The 24,100-nt window shown below is 42.1% G+C and overlaps 1 protein-coding gene across 1 annotated transcript; it reads right to left on the bottom strand.

Annotated features, from left to right (window-relative positions):
- Positions 1-7,209: 7,209 nt before the first annotated feature.
- ACTR6 (actin related protein 6) lies at positions 7,210-18,034 on the bottom strand. Its single transcript, XM_054056139.1, has 11 exons — positions 17,186-18,034; positions 16,589-16,706; positions 13,835-13,903; positions 12,329-12,452; positions 11,383-11,518; positions 11,239-11,295; positions 10,534-10,632; positions 10,289-10,367; positions 9,295-9,466; positions 8,205-8,343; positions 7,210-7,480 (listed from the first exon to the last, which is right to left on the bottom strand). The coding sequence occupies exons 1-11, from the start codon at positions 17,251-17,253 to the stop codon at positions 7,351-7,353; spliced, it is 1,191 nt and encodes a 396-aa protein (XP_053912114.1). The 5' UTR covers positions 17,254-18,034; the 3' UTR covers positions 7,210-7,350.
- Between the last annotated feature and the right edge of the window lie 6,066 nt (positions 18,035-24,100).

Here is a 24,100-nt window from a genome sequence, read left to right as displayed (position 1 = left end):
ACCTTTAAAGATCATCTAGTCCAGCCCTCCAACCATGGGCAGGGATATTTTTCACTAGATCAGGTTGCTGAAAGCCTCATCCATCCTGACCTTGAACACTTCCAGTGATGGGGTATCCACAGTTTCTCTGGGCAACCTGTTCCAATGCCTCACTACTCTCATGGTAAAAATCTGTGATCGTAAAAATTTTCTTCCTAACATCCCATCTCTTTCAGTTTAAAACTGTTGCCCCTTGTCCTGTCACTACAGGCCTTGGAAAAAAGTTTCTCTCTGTCATTCTTATAAGCCCCTTTTATATATTGAAGTCCCACCCATTTAAAACTTCCATATAATGCGGATGGCTCTTGTCAGTACTAGCGGTAATCTGTAATAGAACTGCAGGTCAATACACTTGCTCCTGTTAGGCACCAGGGCCTACAGCCAAAGTCTTAGAGCAACTGTAGTAGGTAGTAATGGTGGTCATTGGGAAAGAAATTCAAATGCAGAAGTGAGAACATGTGAGAAGGAAGAGAATTTACTTCCTGAGCATAATAGCTTAATCGTACGTTTCCTACCCATATTAATTCATCGTACATTTTGCAAGTTACGTTGGCTCATTTCATGGACAAAACAGGATGGAAAAAGCTGTCCCTAGTGTAAAAAAGGCTATTCATTTTATAAAAAGAGCTTTGACTCCTGTTTGAAATACCCAGCCAGTTCAGGACAGACTCAAGTAAATGGGTTTCCTATAACGCAAACTTAAGTCACATAGAAACTAGTGATGGTTAAGAATAAATTTAATGTTAAAAATGTACTAAGGGAGTGGTGGTGATGCTGAGGGGTTGGACTTACAAGAATACCTACAGGAATTAAGATCTTAGAGTAGGAGCTTTGTCTAGGGACTATGAGGAAAACTTACACGAACGTAAGACTGAAAGGGACCACCTTTACCATGGAGTTCCCCGAAATAATGAAAAACAATGCCACAGATACCAGATGTAGGATATGCCTGTACTTCATATATGTATGAAAGGCCTGGCATGCACTACTTCCTAGTTCTCTATAGCAAATCATAGAATCATTAGGTTGGAAAAGACCTTAGAGATTATCAACTTCAGCTGTACCTGTCTACTACTAAACCATGTCCCCAAGCACCTCATCTACTGCTCTTTTAAACACCTCCAGGGATAGCGACTCAACCACCTTCCTGGGCAGCCAGCTCCAGTGCTTGATAACCCTTTCTGTGAAGAAATTTTTCCTAATGTCCAATCTAAACTTCCCCTGACGCAGCTTGAGGCCTTTCCCCCTTGTCCTAACACCTGTCACTTGGGAGAAGAGACCAACACCCTCCTCTCTGCAACCTCCTTTTAGGTGTTGTAGAGAGCAATAAGGTCTCCCCTCAGCCTTCTCTTCTCCAGGCTAAACAATCCCAGTTCCCTCAGCTGCTCCTCATAAGACTTGTTTTCCAGCCCCTTCACCAGGTTTGTTTCTCATCTATGGACACACTCCAGGACCTCAATGTCTTTCTTGTAATGAGGGGCCCAAAACTGAACACGGTATTTGAGGTGCGGCCTCACCAGTGCAGAGTACAGGGGCAGAATCACTTCCCTGGTCCTGCTGGCCACACTGTTTCAGATACAAGCCAAGATGCTGTTGGCCTTGTGCTGCATTGTAGAAGACTGAAAGCCAAATGATTTGTCACAGGAAGGGTAGAGAGATCAGAGTACCAGTGCTGTCTTAGACATCTGTGCAAACAAGATAGTTATATCTCCTAGATGTTATTAAGAAAGAGACATCCTACAGCATAGAAGTGAGTGAAGAGCCCAACAGAAGCAACTAATGAGACTTGGGAAAATCCTGAACCCAGATCTGGTAAATTAGGAAGTGTACATTCTTTCTTAGCTCTGAGATAGCTTGCTGTGTGATCTTGTGGCAAATTATCTTGTATCCTGGTCTCCAAAGTACTCCTTGTAAAATGTTTGTAACCCTGAACTTCTGGGAGTGTTATGAATCCTAGCTAGCTATCAAATAGTAGATGTTTTCTTTGAATGGCAGGTACTCCATAAAGACACAAAGAGTTGTAACAAAAAAAAAAACCAAAAAAAAAAAAACCCCAAAAAGCAGAATCTGTTTAGTAACAAGGATTTTGATCAGTAAACAATTAAACATTGCAAGTTATAAGGCAATATAAATGAGGAGATAGAAGAGAAAGATCTATCAACGGGTTCAACATCTGTGTTTAGAGGTAGGAAAAAGAAACAAAAAAACCCCCACAGAATTGTCAGGTACATTCAACAAATGCCTATTCTGTTCAAGAAAATATTACAACAAAGGAAGATTCAACTGGAGTTTCAAAATTAAGATTATATATGTGCCTGGAATCCTAAATGAAAATATATTCTGCTATGTGTCACGTAACTTGAGTAAGCAGCTGTAAAATAAGTCATTTTTTCCTGTTAAAGGTAGTCCTTACCTGTATATATTATGATAAAAACAATACATCCTGATACTTACTTTTACTACTCATAACTGCCTACAATAAATTATTCTTTGAGCCCTTTTACACCCTTCAAAAAAAGATCTGTTGTTAAATTCTGCAGCACAATGAAATACCTGTGCACGAGAGTGGACTTAAAATATTGGGACTGCTTTGGAAATAACAGCAAAATCAGTAAAAGAGTGTCAACTCATGTTCCTTTATCTTGAAGATCAAGGTGGCAGCTAGCAGATTATAACAGAACAAAATCCCCTTCTTTAAAAAGCACCTAGTCTCATATTCACAGGACCAGTAAAAATATCTCCACAAACTTCTGTGTCATTTCCTAGCAGGTCTCAAGATGACAATCGTCAGGATTTACCTGTGAGAGAGAATCTCCTTCAGATAGCTGGGTAAGAGTTTTACTCCAACTGTCATCCTTCAGCAAAGGAGGAACACAAGGAATTCTATCCATCTTAACTTCAGGCATGGCAAAGAGTTCTTTGAGAAAAGATGTCCTGCAGTTCACCTAATTATGTGGCTTTGGGCTAAAGCAGAACATTTTTTCTCTGACTTTGCAGCCCATCTAACTTTTTCAGAAGAGTTCAGATGCTATCAATATATTCTCTCCAAAATACAAAACATGTCATGACTGTAACACTCCATTTTATTTGTAATACAGAACAAACCCAAACAAACATACAAACACCCATACTTCCCTCCACACCAAAAGAACAGGAAAGCTATGTAAGTCTTCATCTAGATCTTTGGTTAACTTTCTTGAATCCATCTATTATGGCTTTCATTAGGTTCCTTTAAATATAGACGATGACTATCTCTACAAAGTAGTCTACGAATATAGCTGGATTTCCTAAAAAAGAAAAAAGCACAAAAGAATTAAACCCAAATTCTCCTCAGAAGTAGGACTAAATTGCATCGAGTTGCAACACTAAAATGAAAGCTAAGTATCAAAAGGTAGGATGGTCTATTTTGATGTATAGAGACTTAAGATACATGGAGGCATTCCTTTCATTCTCTGGACTGTTCTGCCTCCCAGGTGTTAGGAAAAAAAAGCTAAACCTTTCAGCACATGTACCAAAACCTTTTAAAAGAGAAATTAAAAGGCAAGCCTTACTATGCTTCTTGTATTGCATCTAGCTCGTGTGATGAATAAGAAAAACTAAGGCCTGGGTCTCTCTATTTTGTACATTCAGCATACAGGCAGAGATGATTCCTTTCCATGTCTGTCTCTTGGCCTCCTTGGACACCCTCTCTTGGACACCAGCAGTTTTTTGATCTCTAATTTCTGAACATACCCCAACTGAACTCACTAGGAATACACACAAGACTGAAAAATTTAAAGGTTTTCCAAATGTTTACACTAACACTCAGCAGAAAAGTTTTCTTTCAGTTTGCAAAAATAATTCACTGTGATTTCTAGTCGAAGGCACTTTCAAAGAGAACAGTAGGCTTCCCAGTTCTCCTTAATATTTGAAGGACTTCTGTCAATGCTATCAGTCAGTACTTAACCTAGGCAAAACCTGGAATTAAAAAAGGGCTCTTACTCGGTACGTTCCCCTTGCAAAAAGAGAGCTGCAAATCTCACTCTGGTCATCCCAGTTCACCACAGAACCCTGTAGGGATTTAGAAAAAAATCACACTCTTTAGGAAATAAAATCCTACTTCAAAAGACAAATGACTAAAAATGAGAAAATGGCAAGAGATTGATAGATTTGATACAATAGAAAGAAACTGGAGAGTAAAAATCTGTCCTGGAGAGTAAAAATCTGCCAGTTCACATTTCTCTGATAAGGAGGAAATGTTACATAGGATAAAGAATGCTACAACTATTCCGCATCGATATGTTAATAACTATGCAATAAGTAAAACCGATGTAAGTTCTTTGTCCGGTAGACATTCTTCTCTGTGGCAGAAACCAGTCAGTCTGACATCGGGACCGGGGAAGGTTGTGGAGCGGATCCTCTTGAGTGCCATCAGGCAGCACATAGCAGATAAGCAGGTGTTCAGGCCCACTCAGGACGGGTTTAGGGAAGGCAGGTCCTGCTTAACTCACATGATCTCCTTGTGTGACAGGGTGACCCGCTTAGGGGCTGAGGGAAAGGCTATGGATGTTGTCTGCGAAGACTTTAGGAAAGGCTTTGACACTGTTTCTCACAGCATTCTGCAGAAACTGGCTGCTCATGGCTTCAACAGGCATACTCTTGGCTGGGTCAAAACCTGGCTGGCTGGTCATACCCAAAGACTTGTGGTGGACGGATTTAAAACCACTTGGCGGTTGGTCACAAGTGGTGTTTCCCAGGGCTCAGTGTCAGGGCCGGTTCTGTGGAATATCTTTATCAACAGTGTGGATGAGGGGATCGATCCCAGCCTCCATAAGCGTGCAGACAACAAACACCATTTTGATTGGGAGTGTTGATCTTCTTGAGGGTAGAAAGGCTCTGCGGAGGGATCTGGACAGGCTGAACGGATGGGCCAGGGCCAACCGAATGAGCTTCAACAAGGCCGAGTGTTGGGTCCTGCACTTGAGTCACAACAACTCCATGCCCCACTGTCTCCTTCAGAGAAGTTACCTCACAGTCAGATGCGGACTGGACACCTTCTCGCTGCCCTCTTGCTGTTGGGAAGGCATCTACGAAGGAAAGAAGAAGCAAGGTGCCTCTGTGAGCGCTTCTTTCACTCTGCCTTTCCCTATGCCTCAATGCCTATTCCCTGCATTGAAACAGGGAATTATTCTTCTCCTGCAGGCCACAGGGATTTGTCTTCACGGTGAAGGATCCTACCTGCTGCCATCAGCGCAGATGTGCTCACGGGACAGGCAGCAGCCACCCCAGAGCACAAGATGTTGACTTCTGCCGGGCCTTTGGTGCCTTCTGCAGCACATTCCACTGTACTTTCACAGCCCATGTCTTCCTCGGGTCCGTCAGCAACACTACCTACAGAAAGGAAGGAAATGCATTCAGAAGAAATACCCACACGCTTGTATACACTCTCTCCTGGAAGAGCAACAGCCATGCATGAGCCATCCTACCCGTAATGATAGCCAGCTGAGAAAAGGCAACATGCACACACAACTCGCTGCACTCCTAGAGTCATGGAGAATGAAGGACTCCCTGCAGGTGTGTTCCTGTGCCAGGTGCCTATTGTTCTCCTTGGAGTAACTCACCCCTGCTGGCTACACTCTAATCTGATAAATCCTGTTTCTGCTTGGAGGGCCAGCAAGATGAACTAGTGCCCTGGAAGATGGGGTTTCTAACAGCAACAGGAAAGCTGTGCCGTGTCTTTCTGTGAATGCATGTCCCCCTCAAGCAAGCCACGCAGTCTGGCAAGAGGAAAGGAGCCATCTGCCATTCACTACATGGATAGCACTGGCAGAGCGGAGCAGGGCAGGGCAAAGCGCAGCATCCCCAGCTCGCATCCCAGCTTGGGCAGACCTCCCTCCTCTTGCAGCCGGGGGTTTGGAGCCTTTGCTATGGGCACCACCCTTCTCTTAGAGATTCACTGCGTGCTTCCACTTGATGTGGAGCCTCCTCCACCATCGATGTCACTGTGGCCTGGCCTTGTCTCCGCTGGTGTCCATGCTGCGTAGCCCACCCTGGTTCTTCTGCTGGTTCTCATCAGGCTTGTCAGGCTTGTGAGGCTCATTGGACTCATCAGCAGCAGCCACAGAAGCGCTGAAGCATTACAGGCACACCCACAGCCTCCTGAGCAGCCCAGCGAGCTGCTGCATGGTGGTGTGGGGATGGGGCGGGGACACCTTCCACCTGATCAGGCTGCTCAAAGCCTTGTGCAGTCTGGCCTTGAACACCTCCAAGGATGGGGCATCCACAGCTTCACTGGGCAACCTGCCCCAGTCCCTCACCACCCTCACAGTCAAACATATCTTCCTAATCTCTAGGAGATCTGACACAAAAAAGCCCCAGAGTAACCCTGTAGCACAGGAACCAGGAGGGTAGCGATAAAGAGAAGGTTAGAGAATGTGTTCTAACTGGTCACAGTGAGACAAGGCGCATCTTGATTGCTTCACTCGGGACACGTGGATGCATCTTCAAAGAGAGAGGTTTTCTTCCCCTCGGTCGAAACATGTCAGTGTGAACCAGCCCACAACATTTTGTCTGAGAAGCAGTATTGAGCTCCTAACAGCCTCGCTGTGTTTGAGTGCCCACCCTACTTGCCAGACCTGCTCCCCAAGATTTCTGCTTCTTGCCAAAGATCAAATGGGTGCTCAAAGGATCCCCTTTATTTAGCGGTAAAAGATGTGAAAGCAAAACCAACAGAGATCCTCAACAGCCTTTCGGGAAATGATGCACGGAATTGCTTTCACTGTTGGCAGCATTGTGTGCAGCTGTGTGTCAGCTCAGAAGGGAGCTATGCCGAAGGTGCTGGGAGATGATTTTCTTCACTCTTGTTAAATTAAAAGAGTTACAGGCAAACTTTTGGATTTTTTGTACTTCGTATGTTTCACCTGGTTTGTAGAGACTTGTAATCCCATCTGAACCAGAATATCAGTATTCTTATGTTTCTGAAATGTTTTTTGATATGTTAGTACTCACTGCTTAAGAAATGACATCCTTAACTACTCAGCTAATCTTTTTCATGCGTTGCAGGGGTAGGCAGCATATATATGTGAAGTAGCATCACTTATTTGCAATAAGAATAAAATGAAGCTATCAGTAAAATAGGAGAACACTATTAAATGATAATGAACATATTTCATAGTATTAAGATTGTAAAACTTTATTTTTAAGCTCTGAAATGTTTTTTTTCCCAACCCACTTAAGTACAGGAAAGCTAAAACACAGTCATAAACCAACAAAAAACAGGTTGTAGCTCAAAGGGTTCCATTCTGAGTAAAACAATGTACCCAACCACGCTGCCTATATATCAAATTTCTCTTCGCAGATATTGTGTCCGTGTTCTTCATAATCTTCTCTAGTTACTACCATGTCTTCGAAATCATCGTTTTCAGAAATGAGCTTCCCACCTTCCCAAGAATAAGTAATAGGGCTGAAAAATGAACAAAGTTATTGATACTGCTCTGTAAATTCATTTCAAATAGAATCATGCAGTGAGACTTCCCAAGACACATCTTCTTAAAAATGTATTTTTCATTGCTAAAACAAACACTTCAGCTCCAGGCAAGTTAGGAGACAAATCTGAGATTTTAGAAGGGCTCATTAACTTTGCTTCTCATAAAAAGCAAGTGTCTCTTTGGACACAGGTGTGAAGAGGGAGGAAGTGGAGATGTCTTTGTATTTACTCTGCACAGATAATGATTATTTTATAATAGTTAAAAATACTCTTCAATAACACTCTTTAAAAAGTAAAGATTTTTTTATACTTTTGAGAGATACTTGTTTTGTCTCCACTGTATCTTCTCTGTGCACAGATGCTACTCCCTTCCACATCCCTGAAGTGGCTACATCAGTAATGGCACAACAGCATTCAGATGCTGAAAATTCTTCAAAGTAAAAACCTAAATTCTATACTCTTGCATACTTATGTATCCACTGAACAGCAATACAAAAAAAGTCTGGGCCTGAAAACACACACTCACATGCTCAACTTAATGAGCCAGAGCACAGGGCCAGCAATTGGTCTCTAACATATAATGCACTGATTTAAAACATCCTTCTTGCACAGTTTTCATTCAATTACTATTTAAATTAACACCCTTACTCAGTCTATCTTTTTAATCAGCCAAGCTTGTTCTGTACAGATTAAAACTTACTTTTCAGGAAGAACAACAGAAACATCGTAATCAGTTGGAGTAAGACATCGAACTTCAGCATAAACCCGATCTCTGAAGCCTGGAAAAAGGGTGTTTCCCCCAGTCAGAACTATGTTCTTGAAGAAATGAGGCTGCATTTCTGTAAAACAAAGATGTAAATCTGTTGTTAGAGGCTAAATAGGTGCTTGAAGCTTTTTCCCAGTTTTATTATGAATTGGAACAGAAGAAATGCACACAGAACAATGTTATGATCATCTAATGAGCACATCAGTTATTTAGTTTTATTGGGAAATACAAGAAAGTGATTCAACATACTCTGCTCTTTGTCATTTTTTAGAATGTGGTTTTGACAAATGATGTTGTCTTACACTGCCTATTAGATTTCATGTCTGCCAACACTATTCCCCCTTCCAAAGGGACCTCAAATGATACGGGTTTTTTAAGACTACAGAATAAAAGGCTCAATGCTGCCATACTTATGTGGTATCACAAAACCTACGAAGTCTTCTTTGTAGTAATAACATGAATTACACGTACACCATCTACAAAATGAAAGCTTTGGTACTACTTCTGACCAACATGGCAGTCAGAAAGGTTTGACGCTTCGACACAGAAATTACTGAGTTTGTTCAGATACATTTGTCTTGCCAGGTTGCTTTTTCTCTTCTTGCAATGAAGAAAGATATATTAAAACACAAGTAAACCAAATATCAAGTATATTCCATCATTAGTCAGATAAGTCATCTTGGAAATAGCTGTTAAGAAGTATTAAATCGACAGCAATTAACTGAAACAAGAGTAGAAACTAATCAAGAAATTGCAAAACTGGGTTTACCTGACAGGGAATCTTGTAGCCAATCAGTTCTAGCACATATGATGCACATCATAAGATAGAACAGTTCATAACAACTTAATAACTGGCATACGGAGGGTACGAGCTCCGTAAGACGCCTCAGTTGCTTATAAAAAAAACCCAAAACAACAAACCTACCAAACCCTCACAAAAAAATAACAAAAGAAACAAAAATAACACCACCCCTGCCCACCTCAGCTCCCACCGCCCACCTTTCAAAATATTTTTAGGTTATACCTTCAGGTAAATTCTGAATAGAATAAACAATGGCTTCTGGAATTCCCATCTCTTGAATACCAATATCCGAAGGATGGAACAGTATTTCTGGAACTGCAAATCTTTCATTTGTTAGACGAAGTATTTGTTCACCGGTCTTGTATTTTCCACTGAGCACCATCTCTTCCCTTGGCTAAATGAAAGACATGAATAGTAGCCACTGCTTCGGAAAAGAAATGACATTTTAGAGTATTCAGCTTATCTTTCTCATGTAGCTTATCTTTCTCCTACTGCAGAGGTAGGCAGTATATGCTCTGTTAAGCTGTATTATCAGCAAATGTTATCAGAATAATACATACGCTGGCATTAAATCTCAAATGACTTTGTTCTTATCAACTGCAGTTTTGCCTGAAGCAAAATAAAATACATATGCACAAGAGTGGACTTAAAATTTCAGGACTGCTTTTGAAACTATAGCCAACTGAGTAAATGAGATGAAGTTGTTAATTGTCTGCACTGGTATGAAGATTTTTCAGGCTCTTCTATAACATAACTTTGGGCTTTCTAACTATTAGGGTTTTTACATGAAATTCAGAGAGACTTAGAAAAAAGGAACAAAGCACAGAAAACATTTTCCAATTTAACTTGACTTGAAAACACCTTAAAAAAAAAAAAAGCTTAAATTAAAAAAAACTTAAAAAACTTAAATTAAAAAAAAAACTTAAAAAAAACTTAACTTGAAAACACCTGCAACAATAATGATATCAATAGCTTGCATGACGGAGCACAAGCACAGAAAGCTATGAGCATTAAATAAAAGAATATAAAATGCAATACTGGAAAAAAAGTATCTAATTTTCACCTCAGCTTCCTCAGGAAAATGGGACCTATAAATGCAGAGCACAGCCAGAAGACACAAGACAGCATAAGAAAAAAGAATGTCTTTTTAACCTCTCTACTGGACTTGTGCAGGGGAACAGTTCAAAAACTACTTAAAAAAACGTATTACCATTACCTTACAAAATCCTTTTTTGATTGTGCTGAAGTCTGGCAAAACATAATCTACCATTACAGTGTTTTCCTCTCCTTTCAATCTAAAAGAGAATGCAAAAGAATAAAGAACACATTCTAAATCCCAACTAGTTTATACTGACAAGATTACTTCCTTTGACTTAATCTGAAATTTTCCTGATTCAGAGTAGTTTTATTTGCTTGTTTCACAAGTACCAACTTTTCCCTTTAGCACCATTGTATACGTACTTGGCAATGTCCATGTCCTTGTAAAAGTCTTGAGAAACATAACACACATCTTCTTTCACTTGATTAATTACATGTGTTTCATCCATTACGTGGAGCTGCCTGGGAAAAACAAAAAGCAAAACCACAGAAGTTTCAGAATAATTAAGTCAGCAACACCTGTTCAAGTTTTCCACTGGACATGAACAACCATAGTTCCCAGATTGCAGAAAGCTACTGCCTTGATATCCAAAACTTGTCTTCAATTTATAAAAACATTCCTGGCCTTCCGGACTTTAATATCACAGTTCAATAACACAAATATTTACCTGCCTTTGCTTAATGTGTTCTTAACAAGTATAGCCACGATCTTGCAATCAATTAGTCAATCCTATTGAATTTTATTTATGGTACTGATAGAATCAGTTAGTAAACTGACTGATGATCTACAGAGACATCTCAGAACATATGTAAAGACTTGTATAATTGTGAATACACAGGTAACCTCAACTACTTCAAAAGCCTTGGCACTTTAAACAGCCTAATTCTTCCAAGAGCTTAAGCTTATCTTAATTCATCTTGACCTGAAGCTCAAGATCATAACAGACAAAAGCCCCCTTCTCTGTTAAATAGCACTTAGTCAAAAATTCACAGGACCAGTAAGAATATCACCACAAACTTCTGGTTCTTTTTATAGCAGGTCTCAAGAGGATCATGAGCATGCTTTACCTGTAAGAGATAATCTCCTTCAGATGGTTGGTTAAGAGTTTTCCTCCAACATTAATCCTACAGAAAAGGAGTAACACAAGGAATTCTGTCACTATTGACTTCAGACATAGCGAACAGTTCTAAAAAATACATAGTGTACATTACCTGATGATTGCCTCTTTCTTCTTTTTACTTCTACAATAAGGTACAATGTGTGTAAAAGAGTATCCACTATCCACAATGATACAACACAGTTCAGATGGATTATCCCGGAAATACCTGTGTGCACTAAGAGCTCCAGCTGAAATACAGAAAACGTGACATTTTTATATGTACATACACTTTGAGAATTTTAACTGATAAGAAAGTGTACTCGCTTCGTATTTTAAATGCCTTTGACAGATTTCCAAGACCCCAATATATAATACTACAGCCAACGCATGAATTAATTTTGACAGTGGATGAAAGTCAGTAGTACATTCTGCCCCCATTTATTAGTTCCCTAGAATTCCAGTCCATACTCTGTTTCCTCTCCTAAAGTCCAAGCAGACTGGTCATACCACAACTTATCAAACCCATCTAAATGAGTATCCTACATCCAACTTTCTTTCAGAAGAGTTCTGATGCTATCTACACATTCTCTGTAAGATACAATACAATTAATGATTCTAACGCATTTTATTTGATAATACAGAAAAAACCAAACAAAAAACACCTCCTACTCCCCCTCCAAAAAAAGGAAAGCTATCAAAGTGCAAAGGAAAGCTATGCAAATCTTTGGTAGACTGACTTTCTCAAATGCTGTCTTATTTCAAAACCTATCTATGAATTCTGTCATCCTGAGCCTCCTCAGATTTTATTTAATAATACATGATGACATTCTTCCAAACTAGTATAAGAGTACAGAAGGAATTTCTAATTAAAAAAAAGTTTGTGTAATCATGTTCAAGTACACATAGGACCTTCTTATTTAAAAGGCATGAGGAAATGAAGTAATTTCTTCACTATCTTTACAAATATACATATATGTGTGGATGAATGCATGTATTTATCTATTCTGAAGGATAAACTTCAAAATATATAAACGCAAACCAGAAGGAGACAGACTCACCATTTACTCTAAGAACTGCTTGAAACTGATATTCTTCAAATAGGATTTCATTCATAGATTCTTGTATTGAACTGAAGTTAAAGTAAGGTTCGGTAATAATAATATTGGTATCTACAAAATCCACCTATGAAAAATACATTCACTGTCATTACACAAAAATTAGAAATAAATACTCCAGAACCATATTTTGAACCAGCAGCTGAAGATTGTCTAAATCTGAAGATATCATTACCACTTACCATATCTCTTTGTAAAAGCCAGGCTTAGGAAGTTTTTGGTTTTTTACAGACTTCATGAGCAGTGATATAGCTTTATGAAAGTAATGGGTAAAAGCATAAGAGAAGAGAACACCTTCATACATATTCTACTCTTGTTAGCATCCTTACACATTGTCATCCAATATTTTAGAAAGATATCCATAAGGGAACGCCACAATGCTAACATAAGATAATTTCTACTATTCTTGTCAACTACTGAAAGAGAAGCCTCTCCAGCAGCTCAGCACTTGCATGACAGAATCACTCATCTAATAAGCAAAGATGAAGTCCTGTGCAAAGTAGAATCAATAATCAAGCTCCCAGTGACCTCTAATAAGGCCAGCAAAAGATTCTGAATTTTCTGCATTTACTGATATATCCAGCTCCTTTAGAAATGACTTCAGGGAGTTACTTCAACTAAAGCTGGATACGGCCCTAAACATATCACCAGCTGTTTCTCTCTGTAGTCTTCACTCATAAAAAAGAATTAAAACCAAATTCTCCTTGAAAACAGGACTAAATTGTATCTAATTCCAAAACTAAAATCAAAGTGAAGTATCAAAAGCCAGTACTGTCTATTTTTATGTATGGAGACTAAGATACTTTGAGTCAATACTTTCATTCTTGGGACCATTCTGCCTCCCAGCTGTTATGAAAAACCAAAAACGTTCTGCACATACACCAATACATTTTTTAAAAAGATATATTAAAAGGGAAGCCTTACTACATTTCTTGTGCTACATCCAGTTTGTGTGACCAATAAGAAAAACGAAGGGTCAGATATATCTCTTCTATACATTCCACTTACTCAGAGGCAGAAAATGGTTAGGCGGGGTTGGTTCCTTCATGTTTTTGTCTCTTGGCGTGCTGACCTAGCTTGTCACTCTCTTGTACACCAACAGTTTCTTGATCTCTAAACCACACTGTCTCTGTCTAGAATTGTTATTATTTGTTACTAACTTGAACTCTTAATTATATTGATGTGAATTTCTTAACATATGTGAACTGAACTCAGCACGAATACACACAAGTGAAAATTCTAATGTTTCCTAAATCCCTACAGCAGAGCTCAAAGAAAAAAATGTCTTCTATTTGCAAAAAAATAAATTCATGTGATTTCTAATCAAAGACACTGTCAAAGAAAACAGTAAGCTCCTCAGTTCTATTTAATATTGGAAGGAGTTATGTGAACTCCATCAGTCAGTACTTAACTTACACAAAATCTGTACATAAAAAAAAAGGCTCTTACTTTATACATTTCTTTTCCAAAAAGATAATCCCAAACCTGCCTCTGGACATCCCAGTTCACCAAGTAACCCTGTAGGAAAAACAAATAACCCGGTTTAGAAAAACATGTCACACAATGCAGAAATTAAAATCATATTTATTAAATTGACATTTCCATGCTAAGGAGTAAATGTTACATAGCATAAAGAGTATTACAAATATTTCCCATCAATATGTTAAGAACTACACTACAAAAAAACTATGCAAATTCTATATCCTATAGACATTATTCTCCATGACAGAAGTCTGTCAGTCTGACCTCAGTGCTGGAGAAGGTTATGGTGGGCAGCATGTACAGGATAACCTGGTGATCAGGTCAGTCAGTATAGGTATAGGCAAGGCAGGTCCTGCTTAACTAACCTGATTTCCTTCAGTCACAAGGTGACCCACTTAGTGGATGAGGGATAGGCTGTTTACCTAGACTTCAATAAAGCCTTTGACACCATTTCTCACAGCATTCTCCTGGAGAAACTGGCTGCTCATGGCTTGGACGAGCATATTCTTGGCGGGGTAAAAAATTGGCTGGATGGCCGAGCCCAAAGAGATGTGGTGGACATCTAAAACCACTTGGTGGCCAGTCATAAGCGGTGTTTCCCAGGGTTCAGCATCAGGGCCAGTTCTGTTGAATATTTTTATCAACAATGTGGATGGAAGGACCAATCACAGCCTCAGTAAGCATGCAGACAACACCAAGACGATAGGGAGCGTTGATCTGCTTGAGCACAGAAAGCATCTTCAGAGGGATCTGGACAGGCTGAATCGATGTGTCAAGGCCAATTGTATGAGGATCAACAAGGCTAAGTGTTGGGTCCTGCACTTGTGTCACAACAACTCCATTCAACACTACAGGTGTGTGGAAGAGTGGCTGGAAAACTGCCTGGCAGAAAAGGATCTAGCAGTGCTGGCTGAAAGGTGCTGAACATGAGTCAGCAGTGTGCTCAGGTAGCCAAGGTAGCCAATAGCATCCTGGCTTGTATTAGAAGCGGTGTGGCCAGCACGACTAGGGAAGTGACTGTCCTTTTGTACTCAACACTGGTGAGACCACTCCTCAAGTACTGTGTGCACTTTTGGGCCCCTCACTACAGAAAGACCTTGAGCTGTTGGAACACACACAAAGAAAAGCAACAGAGCTCGTGAAGGGTCTAGAGAACAAGTCCTACGAGGACAGACTGAAGGAACTGAGATTGCTTAGTTTGGAAAAGAGGAGGCTGAGGGGAGACCTTACTGCTCTCTACAGCTACCTGAAAGGAGGTTTTAGTGAGGTTGATGTTAGTCTCTTTTCATAGAATCATAGAATAGTTTGAGTTGGAAGGAATCTTAAAGATCATCCAGTTCCAATGCCCTTGCCGTGGGCAGGGATACCTCCCACTAGATGAGGCAGCTCAAGGCCCCATCCACCTGGCCTTGAACACCTTCAGGAATGTGGCATCCATAGCTTCTCTGGTAAACCTGTGCCAGTGCCTCACTAACCTCACAGGAAAAAACTTCTTAATATCTAATCTAAATCTCCTCTCGTTCAGCTTAAAACTGTTACCCCTCATCCTATGACTGCACTCCCTGATAAAGAGACCCTCCCTTGCTTTCCTGTAGACCCTCTTTAGCTACTGCAAGTCTGCTATAATGTCTCCACAGAGCTTTCTCTTCTCTAGGCTAAACAAGCCCAACTCTCTCTGCCTGTCCTTGTATGGGAGGTATTCCAGCCCTCAGATCATCTTCTGGAGTCCTCCTCTGGACTTGCTTGAACAGATCCATGTCCTTCCTGTGCTGAGGGCTTCAGAACTGAATGCAGCACTCCAGGTGAGGTCTCACAAGAGCAGAGTAGAGGGCCACAATCACCTCCGTTGACCTGCTGGCCACACTTCTGATGCAGCCCAGGATATGGTTGGCTTTCTGGGCTGCAAGCGCACACTGCTGGCGCATGTTGGGCTTCTCATCCCCTCCAAGTCCTTCCTTTCAGGGCTACTCTCAATCCATTCTCCGCCCAGTTTGCATTTGTGCTTGGGATTGCCCTGAATTGGCTGCAGGACCTTGCACTTGGCTTTGTTGAACTTCATAGGGTTAGCACAAGCCCATCTCTCAAGTCTGTCAAAGTCCCTCTGGATGGCATTCCTTCCCTCCAGCATGTCAATCACACTACAGAGCTTGGCATCATCAGCAAACTTCCTGAGGGTGCACTCAATCCCACTGTTCATGCCTGCGACAAAGACGTTAAACGACATTGGTCCCAATACCGACCCCTGAGTAACGCCACTCGCCGCTGGTGTCTTCTTGGACATTGAGCCACTGACCACAACTACCTGAGTGTGACCATCCAGCCAATTCCTATCCACCAAGTAGTAAATCATAGTACAAGATGAGGCCTTAAGTCGTAGGAATAAGTTGTGCCACAGGAGGTTTAGATCGGAGATTAGGAAAAAAAGTCTTCACTGAAAGGACTGCTGTGGGCTGCCCAGGGAAGTGCACCTGGGACAGTGCTTAGGGACATGGTTCAGCGGTTGGACTCGGCGCTATTAGATTTACAGTTGAACTTGATCATCTTAAGGGTCTTTTCCAAGTAAAATGATTCTCTGGTTCTGTGACTGTTAAACGTGACACTACTTAATTTGATTCTTGTAAGACACTAAATGTAACAGCTGTGGCATACTGTAGGCTAACTGTTCCTTAAAACACAAATTTACATTTGGCTATAATGTTAAACTTAGGATGTCTTACTTACTTTCTGAAAAGGGAGAATGTAAAAAAGGCCAGAGGGATCTTTAATTTCATCCAGTTGATTTGCCGTAAAGGTTTTCAAGCGTGCAGTCTTTGATCTGAACTGGCAGTTGGGAATAACACTGGAAAAGATTGGGAAGCTTCCTATGCATCACCATTATGAGACACATTTGTTGCCTTTACGCTACTGTCATAAGCAGTGCACTTTCAACAACGTTTTTGCAGCTGCGTTTTAGTTTTAATCCATTTATTGGAATCAATCGCGAGGGAAATCTCTGATTCACGACGCCTCGGATGCAGAGGAGACACCTGCGGCAAACCAAGCCAAACCCTTCCAGCGTGCGCCGGGCAGGGGGCTGCACCGCCGGGGCGGGGCCACGACCAGTGGGCGGGGCTAGGACGGGCCTCTGCGTCACACGCAGGGGCGGGGTGCCGTCACGCGCAGGGGCGGGGCTGTCACACGCAGGCGCTGTGGCGGCGGTTCCCGTCGCCGCTGAGGCAGAAGGGGATCGGGGGAGGAACGGCCGGGAGAACGGCGGGAGGGCGAGCGCCGGCAGGGCAATAAGGAGACGCCCGTACCGTCCCGCCGCCGGGCTGTTACCTGACGTTCGCGTGGCTGTAGCCGATTTTGGCGTTGTAGGCGCCGTTATCCAGCACCAACGTCGCCATGTTCCCCACGGCGCCGCGGCCGCCGTCCCAGTATTGCTCCGCCACCGCCGTGGATCTCTATGGTTACCATAGAGCGGAGAAGCTGCGCCGCGCGCGCTGCCTGACGGGACGCCGGGGGGTGCCGCGGGAACCGCCTCCGGCGCGAGATGCCCAGCCTGTCACGTGGTGCGACCGCGGGAGTCCATTGGTCGGGCGCGAACCGGAAGCTCTCGCCGAAGGGGCGGGCGGGGGAGGTGGCACCGGCAGCTCCAGCGTCCCTCGCGCAGTGGTTCCGCCCCCCGGCGGGGTCAGCCTGTGGAAGCTGTCGGAGGCAGGAGGAGGAGAAGGCGAGCGGATCCCAGAATCTGATAAATAGCAAATGTTTAAGCTTGTGTATTGATCAATAGCAATTCTTTAAGCTTGTATATCTTACGAGGGGTGGTTGAAGGAACTGGGGTTGTTTATCCTTGAGAAGAGGAGGCTGAGGGGAGACCTTATCGCTCTCTAAAATTATCTGAAAGGAGATTGTAGAGAGGAGGGAGCTGGCCTCTTCTCCCAAGTGACAGGACAAGGGGGAATGGCCTCAAGCTGTGCCAGGGGAGGTTCAGACTGTATATCAGGAAAAAATTTTTCACAAAAAGGGTCATAGGGCACTGGCAGAGGCTGCCCAGGGAGGGGGTTGAGTCACCATCCCTGGAGCTGTTTAAAAGACCAGTAGATGAGGAGGTGCTCAGGGACATGTTTTAGTGGCAGATGTTCTTCTAAGGGCAACCTGCTGTGCAAGGAACAGGCATCCCGCAAGGTGAGATGAGGAAGCAGGAGGGCCACTCTGCTGCGCCAGCAGAAAAGGACAGATTTTTTAAAAGTTTGGGCTGCACACCCCCTAAAGTTTAAAGTTTTATCAACAAGGAAGACTTCAAGCCTTCATCTTTGGACCCCAGGAGGGGTCCTCACGACCACTCAAAAGACTGCGCATGCGAACAAGACATGGAGCTATGTTAATGATTTCTTGGAAAAGAGTATGTAATACATTTTGGGGAGATTAAATGAATATGCATAGATCTGTAACATAAAAGACTCACAGTTTTCTTGGTTGGTGTGCTTGTTTTTGGAGGAGCAATTCCTACACGTACCCAGCGCTGCTACTAAAGAGAATACCTGCTTAATGATGACTAGCCAGTTGCTATTGAGTTATTATCTCAGAATCCTTACCCAGCCACACCTAGCCTCCCACTTCAGTGAAGTGTGTTAGAAAGCAAGCGGGCTTGGAAACACTGCTCTTTGAATCAAGTTTGCAACCCAGGAGGCTCTGGGCACTACTTGGGCACCCTGTGTGAACAGAAACGTGGGAGGATGAGGCCAGGAGCATTCAGCCCTCAGCTTATGGTACCAAGAAGCCAAGGGACAAGTGTCCTCGTGGATTCACCGTGTCCGGGAGGCTGCAACAGTAATGCTCAGAGGGTGTTGGGGCAGGGGTAGGTGATGGCATATAGGACAGATGTGGGAGGGGCTCTCTGTTTGTGGAGTGCATTGATTGCAGGAGGTGTAATGTTTTTAAGCTGAAAGAGGGGAGGTTTAGATAAGATATTAGGAAGAAATGTTTTACTGCGAGGGCAATGAAGCACTGGGCCAGGTTACCCAGGGAAGCTATGGATGCCCCCTCCCTGGAAGTTTTCAAGGCCAGGTTGGATGGGGCCTTGAGCAGCCTGATCCAGTGGGAGATGTCCCTGCCTGTGGCAAGGGGGGTGGAACTAGATGAACTTTGAGGTCCCTTCCAGCCCAAGCCACATTCTGATACCATGGTGCTGGGGGTGATACAAGAAGCAATTACTATTACAAAAAGTGGAATATTTTTAATTTAAGCTAAAGTAGAGTTAGGTTTCATCTAAATAATTGTACTTTTTTGAAAGTTAGACAGAATGTCCCTCTGATAGCATGTTTTTTTTCAAGCAGTGTTTTTCTAGACAATGTTCATTCTTTGGAGATGATAGTGACTTGTTTGAAGCATGACCTGTGCTGAAGAGATGTCTCTTCTCCAGTAATCACCTCTGTTAACAGTCTCTCCCTGTCTCAAATGCAAGGTCAGGCACAGAGCTGGAGCCCGCTCCAGATTAGCAAGAGATTTGATGGTTGTGAAGTTCATGATAACATTAAAATAAGTCCTTGGGAAGTAATAGAATGCATAAGATACCTTTTCTGGGAAAATTCACACTCATGGATGTAAATGGGAAATACATCCTATTCCCGGCTCTTGTCTTGCTGCATATGATTGATGGAGATCACTCCCTTGCGTTGCCCAGGCCTGATAAAGGGTGCTGGCTTTCTAAAACTTCAAAACGAGTCTTAGAGGGTTTATTTGCTGGCATTTTCAGTATCAGTAGAGGGGTGCTGGCAGGGTCATACCCTTCTGGCAGGGGCACAGCGGGCATGGGGCTGTTAGTGGGAGAGCCAGGGAGAGGGATGGAAGCTGTTGTCTGGTGCGTGCAAGGTCAAAGGGCCCTTTGTGGAGAGGACCGTGGTGTCACAGGTAGGTGAGAGCAGTGGCAGCTGTGGCAGCTGTCTCCCTCCAGTGCACTGGAGGGAGAGGCAATGAGTGAAAATCGCTTCATGTGAGAAGCAAAAATCAGCGCTGGCCTCTGCTACATAAGAATGGCAGAGAGTGAAAGGGCAGAGGCTTTTTAAATTCCATCATCATTATTTTACTACAGTTCTAAGCATGCTGTAATCAACACTCTCTTATTACATATAGTATAAACCCCAGTGCTGTTGGTATTTGGTGTCACTGACCAGCTGTTTTGTCTAAGTCTGTGTCAAATATCATGCACCTTTATAGAATCACAGAACCACAGCAGTCCAGGCTGGCAGGGACCTGGAAAGACCATTTAGTCCAGCCTTTTGTGGGAAATGGAGTTGAGATTAAATGATCCAGCACCCTGTCCAGTCACATCTGGAAATCCTCCAGTGATGGAACTCCACCATATCCTCAGGGGAGGTTGTTCCAGTGATTGATTGGTCTCACTATAAATAAAACCATCTCCTTATATCAAGATTAAACCTTTCCCAGTGTCACTTGTACCTGTTGGCCCTTGTGAAGGGAGAGCCTCCACCTTCTTCATAGCCGCCCTCTAAGTACTTGAATACTGGGATGAGGTCCACCCTGAGTCTTTTCTTCTCCAAGGAGAAAACACCAGAATCCTTCAGTCTTTCCTCACAGGGTGGGTTCTCCAGATTTTGATCACCCTCATGGCCTTTATTTGGACCCTTTCCAGTCTGTCCACATATTTTTTTGAACTCTGGGAATCAGAGCTCGATACAGTACCCCTGGTGCAGCCTGACAAGTGCTTATGAGAGCAGGATGATCGTGACCCTGTCTCTGCTAGTAATGCCTCTGCAGGTGCAGCCCAGGATCTGATTTGCCTTCATTGCTGCAGTGGTGAACTGAGAGCTTGCTCTCCACCAGGACCCCAAGTCCCTTTTAGCGAGGCTGCTCCCCAGTCGAACAAGTCCTAGCCTGCCCTAGGCTCTTCGGTTGTGTCCTCCCAAGTACAGTCTTTATGATGAATTTTGCTTTATTTGTATGTTTTACTTACAGCTAGTATCTTTGTGGTTATCCAGTAAAATAGAAAGTGCATTGCAGTTTTGTGTCTGTATGTAATTGGCTTTCCCAGAAATGTCAGAACTTAAAAATAACTGCTGCTCTGTATGATTATCCAAACAAATATCAGCTGTCTTGCCATGAGCCAGGATGCTTAGCAGAACACATGGCAGTCTGATTTTAGACCAATCCTCATTACCTGCTTGTCAGTATCTTAAGGACAGCATCTTTAATCCCTGCTCTAGCAGATACATTCTTTGGTTCTTGAGGAAAGGCCACAGGAATTCTAGAATGCCTAATTTTCCAGTTCAGGGGTTTATGGATTCTTTTAAAGAACACTGTAAAGCATTGGTTGTTCTTCTTTGTGCATTGATAGGTATAGTAATAGTAAATTTGGGTTTTTTAATTAAAACACAAAATACACAAAACAAAATTGTGATCGGTGCTGTAGGTGTTCAGTGTTACAGTGAAACAAAATATTACTCTTAAAATCAAAGAATTGTTATTTTATCATTTTATTAATAATATAAAGTTCTTGGAAGACTAATTTAGACTCAACCCCATCACTATAGCTGTTGCTTTCATCTTGTGAAATTAAAGGTGAAAGCCAGAATGTAATTTGTCTCTTCTAGATACCAGCTCCCAGCTCTATGAGATTTTTGTCTGCTATCATTTAATGACTTGCATTGAATTTGGAGTTACTTCTGCTTTCTTTTTTTTAGCACTTACAGGTTAAGTGTCAGGCTTTTAACAGTTCACTTAGACTTATGTGTAGTGGTTGATATACATGAATATTTAAAGCCTCTCAGAGCCTAAGTTGGTATATTTACTGTCATTGCTAACTAGGGGCGACTCACATACATGTTTATTGAATTTGTTTACATATTCACCCACATAGTGCAATGACAATTCTGATAACTATTTTGTTGTTGATGGTGTACTTAACAGAGTTAGTAACATATCAAGGACAAATAAATATGACTTTCAAATGTCCACATGGTCAGTCAAACTTTGTACATTCCCCCCTAAAATAGTTTAGAATTGATATTTTGTGATGCTCTTTAACTTTGAGTAATGGTCAGTCAGTCTGCTTTAGCCTTGCACATCTGCATTTGAAGATGAATCCTTCATTATCTTTTGCATTACCCATATGAAGCCATGCTGAATTTCTCATTCTGCAAGTATGAAACAAAGCACTCACTGAAACCAAATCAGAACTTCTTGGGTCATGTTTTATTTGTTCTTTTTCTACAATTTTTACTGCTTTATTTAATGGGAAAACCAAAAGACTGTTCTTGATTCTGTGACCTTCGTGTTTCTGAAGTCGCTTGGCCTTTAGTTATGTTTTTTTTTTTTCTCTTGACATCATTCCAGTTTTCACAGTTAAGGAATCCACATGACATGAAAAGTCAAAATCCCTCTGCACACCCTGTAAAAAGGAGACAGCTGCTTGCATGCGCTGCTCTGCAGGAATGTGCAGCCTCAGAACGATTGAACTGTGCCAACTACAGAATTTGCAGGTTGTTGAGAGCATCCAAAGAAAGTTGTCCTTGAGGAAAATGTGATTGCACTCTTTGACCTGGACACAGCATCAATAAACTGAAACCCAGGCACCTTTCTTTATCTAGGTGACAGTGAAGACCTAGTTTGTGAATGACATGACTGCCTGATGGGAAATCGTGCACGTCCTATTGAATTGAAAGCGTTTGCTAATAGGCCCTAGAAGTTATCTGTGGTAAATACAAGCCAAATTTTTTCTTTGAGATAGTTTTAGTGTCATGGATACCCTCACAAATGAGATTTGTTCTTGGTAACAAGAATACCAGCTACTCCACAAGGGAGGGAAACCAGGAGCTGAGGGAGACAGTGTGTCCAGCAGGGCAGAACCTTGCCAGCTAGGGCCTGTTCCACCACCCCGAGCCAGGGAGGAGGGCAGGCGGGCATGGAAGGGCTGCCCAGAGCCCAGGTCACCAGGCAAGTGTGTGATGATGAAGCAGGTCTGAGGTCAAGCACAGAAGACAGTCCTCAGGTCAAGGTCAGGATCAGGTCTGGTGGGTTAACCACCCCTTCTTTTCTTCTCCTGTGACAGTTTCTCCTCACTGTGTGGGGAGTAATTTGGGTAAATCAAGAGCAAAGCGCATTGGTTACTAAATGAAGGAATCCTACATAGCAATGTTTATAAGTGCAAAGTAATCAGGAAGGCTAAAACACTCTTTCCTCTTTGTGGTTATCATATTAAGGTGACAGCTGATAACACTCACCATTTTCTTCATAAACAGTTGCCTTCCTCTGTTCAGAGCAGGAGTTGGTCTTTAGGACTTTGTATCAAACACCATTTTCACATCGTGGTGGTCTAGTTATCATGAACATGACAGCAGAAATTAATCTACCCACAAACATGGGGTAGATTGTGATTTGGCGAATCAGCCCAGAATTTTAATAAACACAGTCTGGAAATATCCAGACAATAATTTGTATCACATTCTAAAACAAAGTGTCAAACATTGAGTTCAAACCAAGCGACAAACTGGGCTCCTTATTCCGTACCCTTCTGAATCCTTGGGGAGTGTGTGGCTTGATCTATGCATTTTTCTCCATTCCTCTATTCAGTGTGCAGCAGGAGATGGGAAAGAACAAGAGGTCACAATTCGGATCAGCCCTGTTGGACAGGGATATTCCTGGTTTGCAGGACTGACACCAGTGAAGAGCCTCTGGACTTTCTCTTTTCTGACAGAGATGTGCTTGCAGGACACTTGAAAAGGAACACACAGCATGGGTCCTACTTTCCTGGCCCCTCGTATTTTCTTTCTTGATGAGAAGCTGATCCATCCTATATTGCTTGCATGAATATTGCTTCTGCAAGATACTGGTAGAATTTTTTTAGGTTCAGGAAATTGATTTTAAAACAGGAATAAAAGTATTAGCTTCATACATAGCTTATTCCCACCCTGTAAGTCTCTTTAAAGAATATAATGAGGTCAGTATTACACAACTGAGTGATTTTTTAAATGCCTGGAAAAATCAATTGAAAATGTTCATCTCTTGACCTATTTTTTCATCTGTTACGGCTTCATGGTTCTGACTTAAAGGTCCTTGGGATTTACATTCACTGCATGTAAATTATTAATCTAATGTGTATGAGAAGCAAAGAAAATAGTCTTTCCTCTGCAGCTCTAGACTGTATTAGACCCAGCAAGCTATTACAAGACATTTATTTTTTGTAACCAAGTTGGAAATTTTGCTACAGCATGAGAAGCTATTATCTCAAAATTA

Source organism: Cuculus canorus, chromosome 1 (genome assembly GCF_017976375.1).
Source record: "Cuculus canorus isolate bCucCan1 chromosome 1, bCucCan1.pri, whole genome shotgun sequence".
Taxonomy (NCBI): Eukaryota; Metazoa; Chordata; class Aves; order Cuculiformes; family Cuculidae; genus Cuculus; species Cuculus canorus.
This window is presented reverse-complemented; position numbering and strand designations above follow the sequence as displayed.

What these genes read in the sequence shown, in the direction of transcription:
- ACTR6 (XM_054056139.1), bottom strand. Translation starts at nt 17,253, where the DNA reads ATGGCGACGTTGGTGCTGGATAACGGCGCCTACAACGCCAAAATCGGC. An exon ending in AGCAGTTCTTAGAGTAAATG is followed by an intron (nt 11,519 to 12,328) that starts GTGAGTCTGTCT and finishes TCTGTATTTCAG; the next exon opens with CTGGAGCTCTTAGTGCACAC. An exon ending in TCAAAAAAGGATTTTGTAAG is followed by an intron (nt 9,467 to 10,288) that starts GTAATGGTAATA and finishes TCTTTCATTTAG; the next exon opens with CCAAGGGAAGAGATGGTGCT.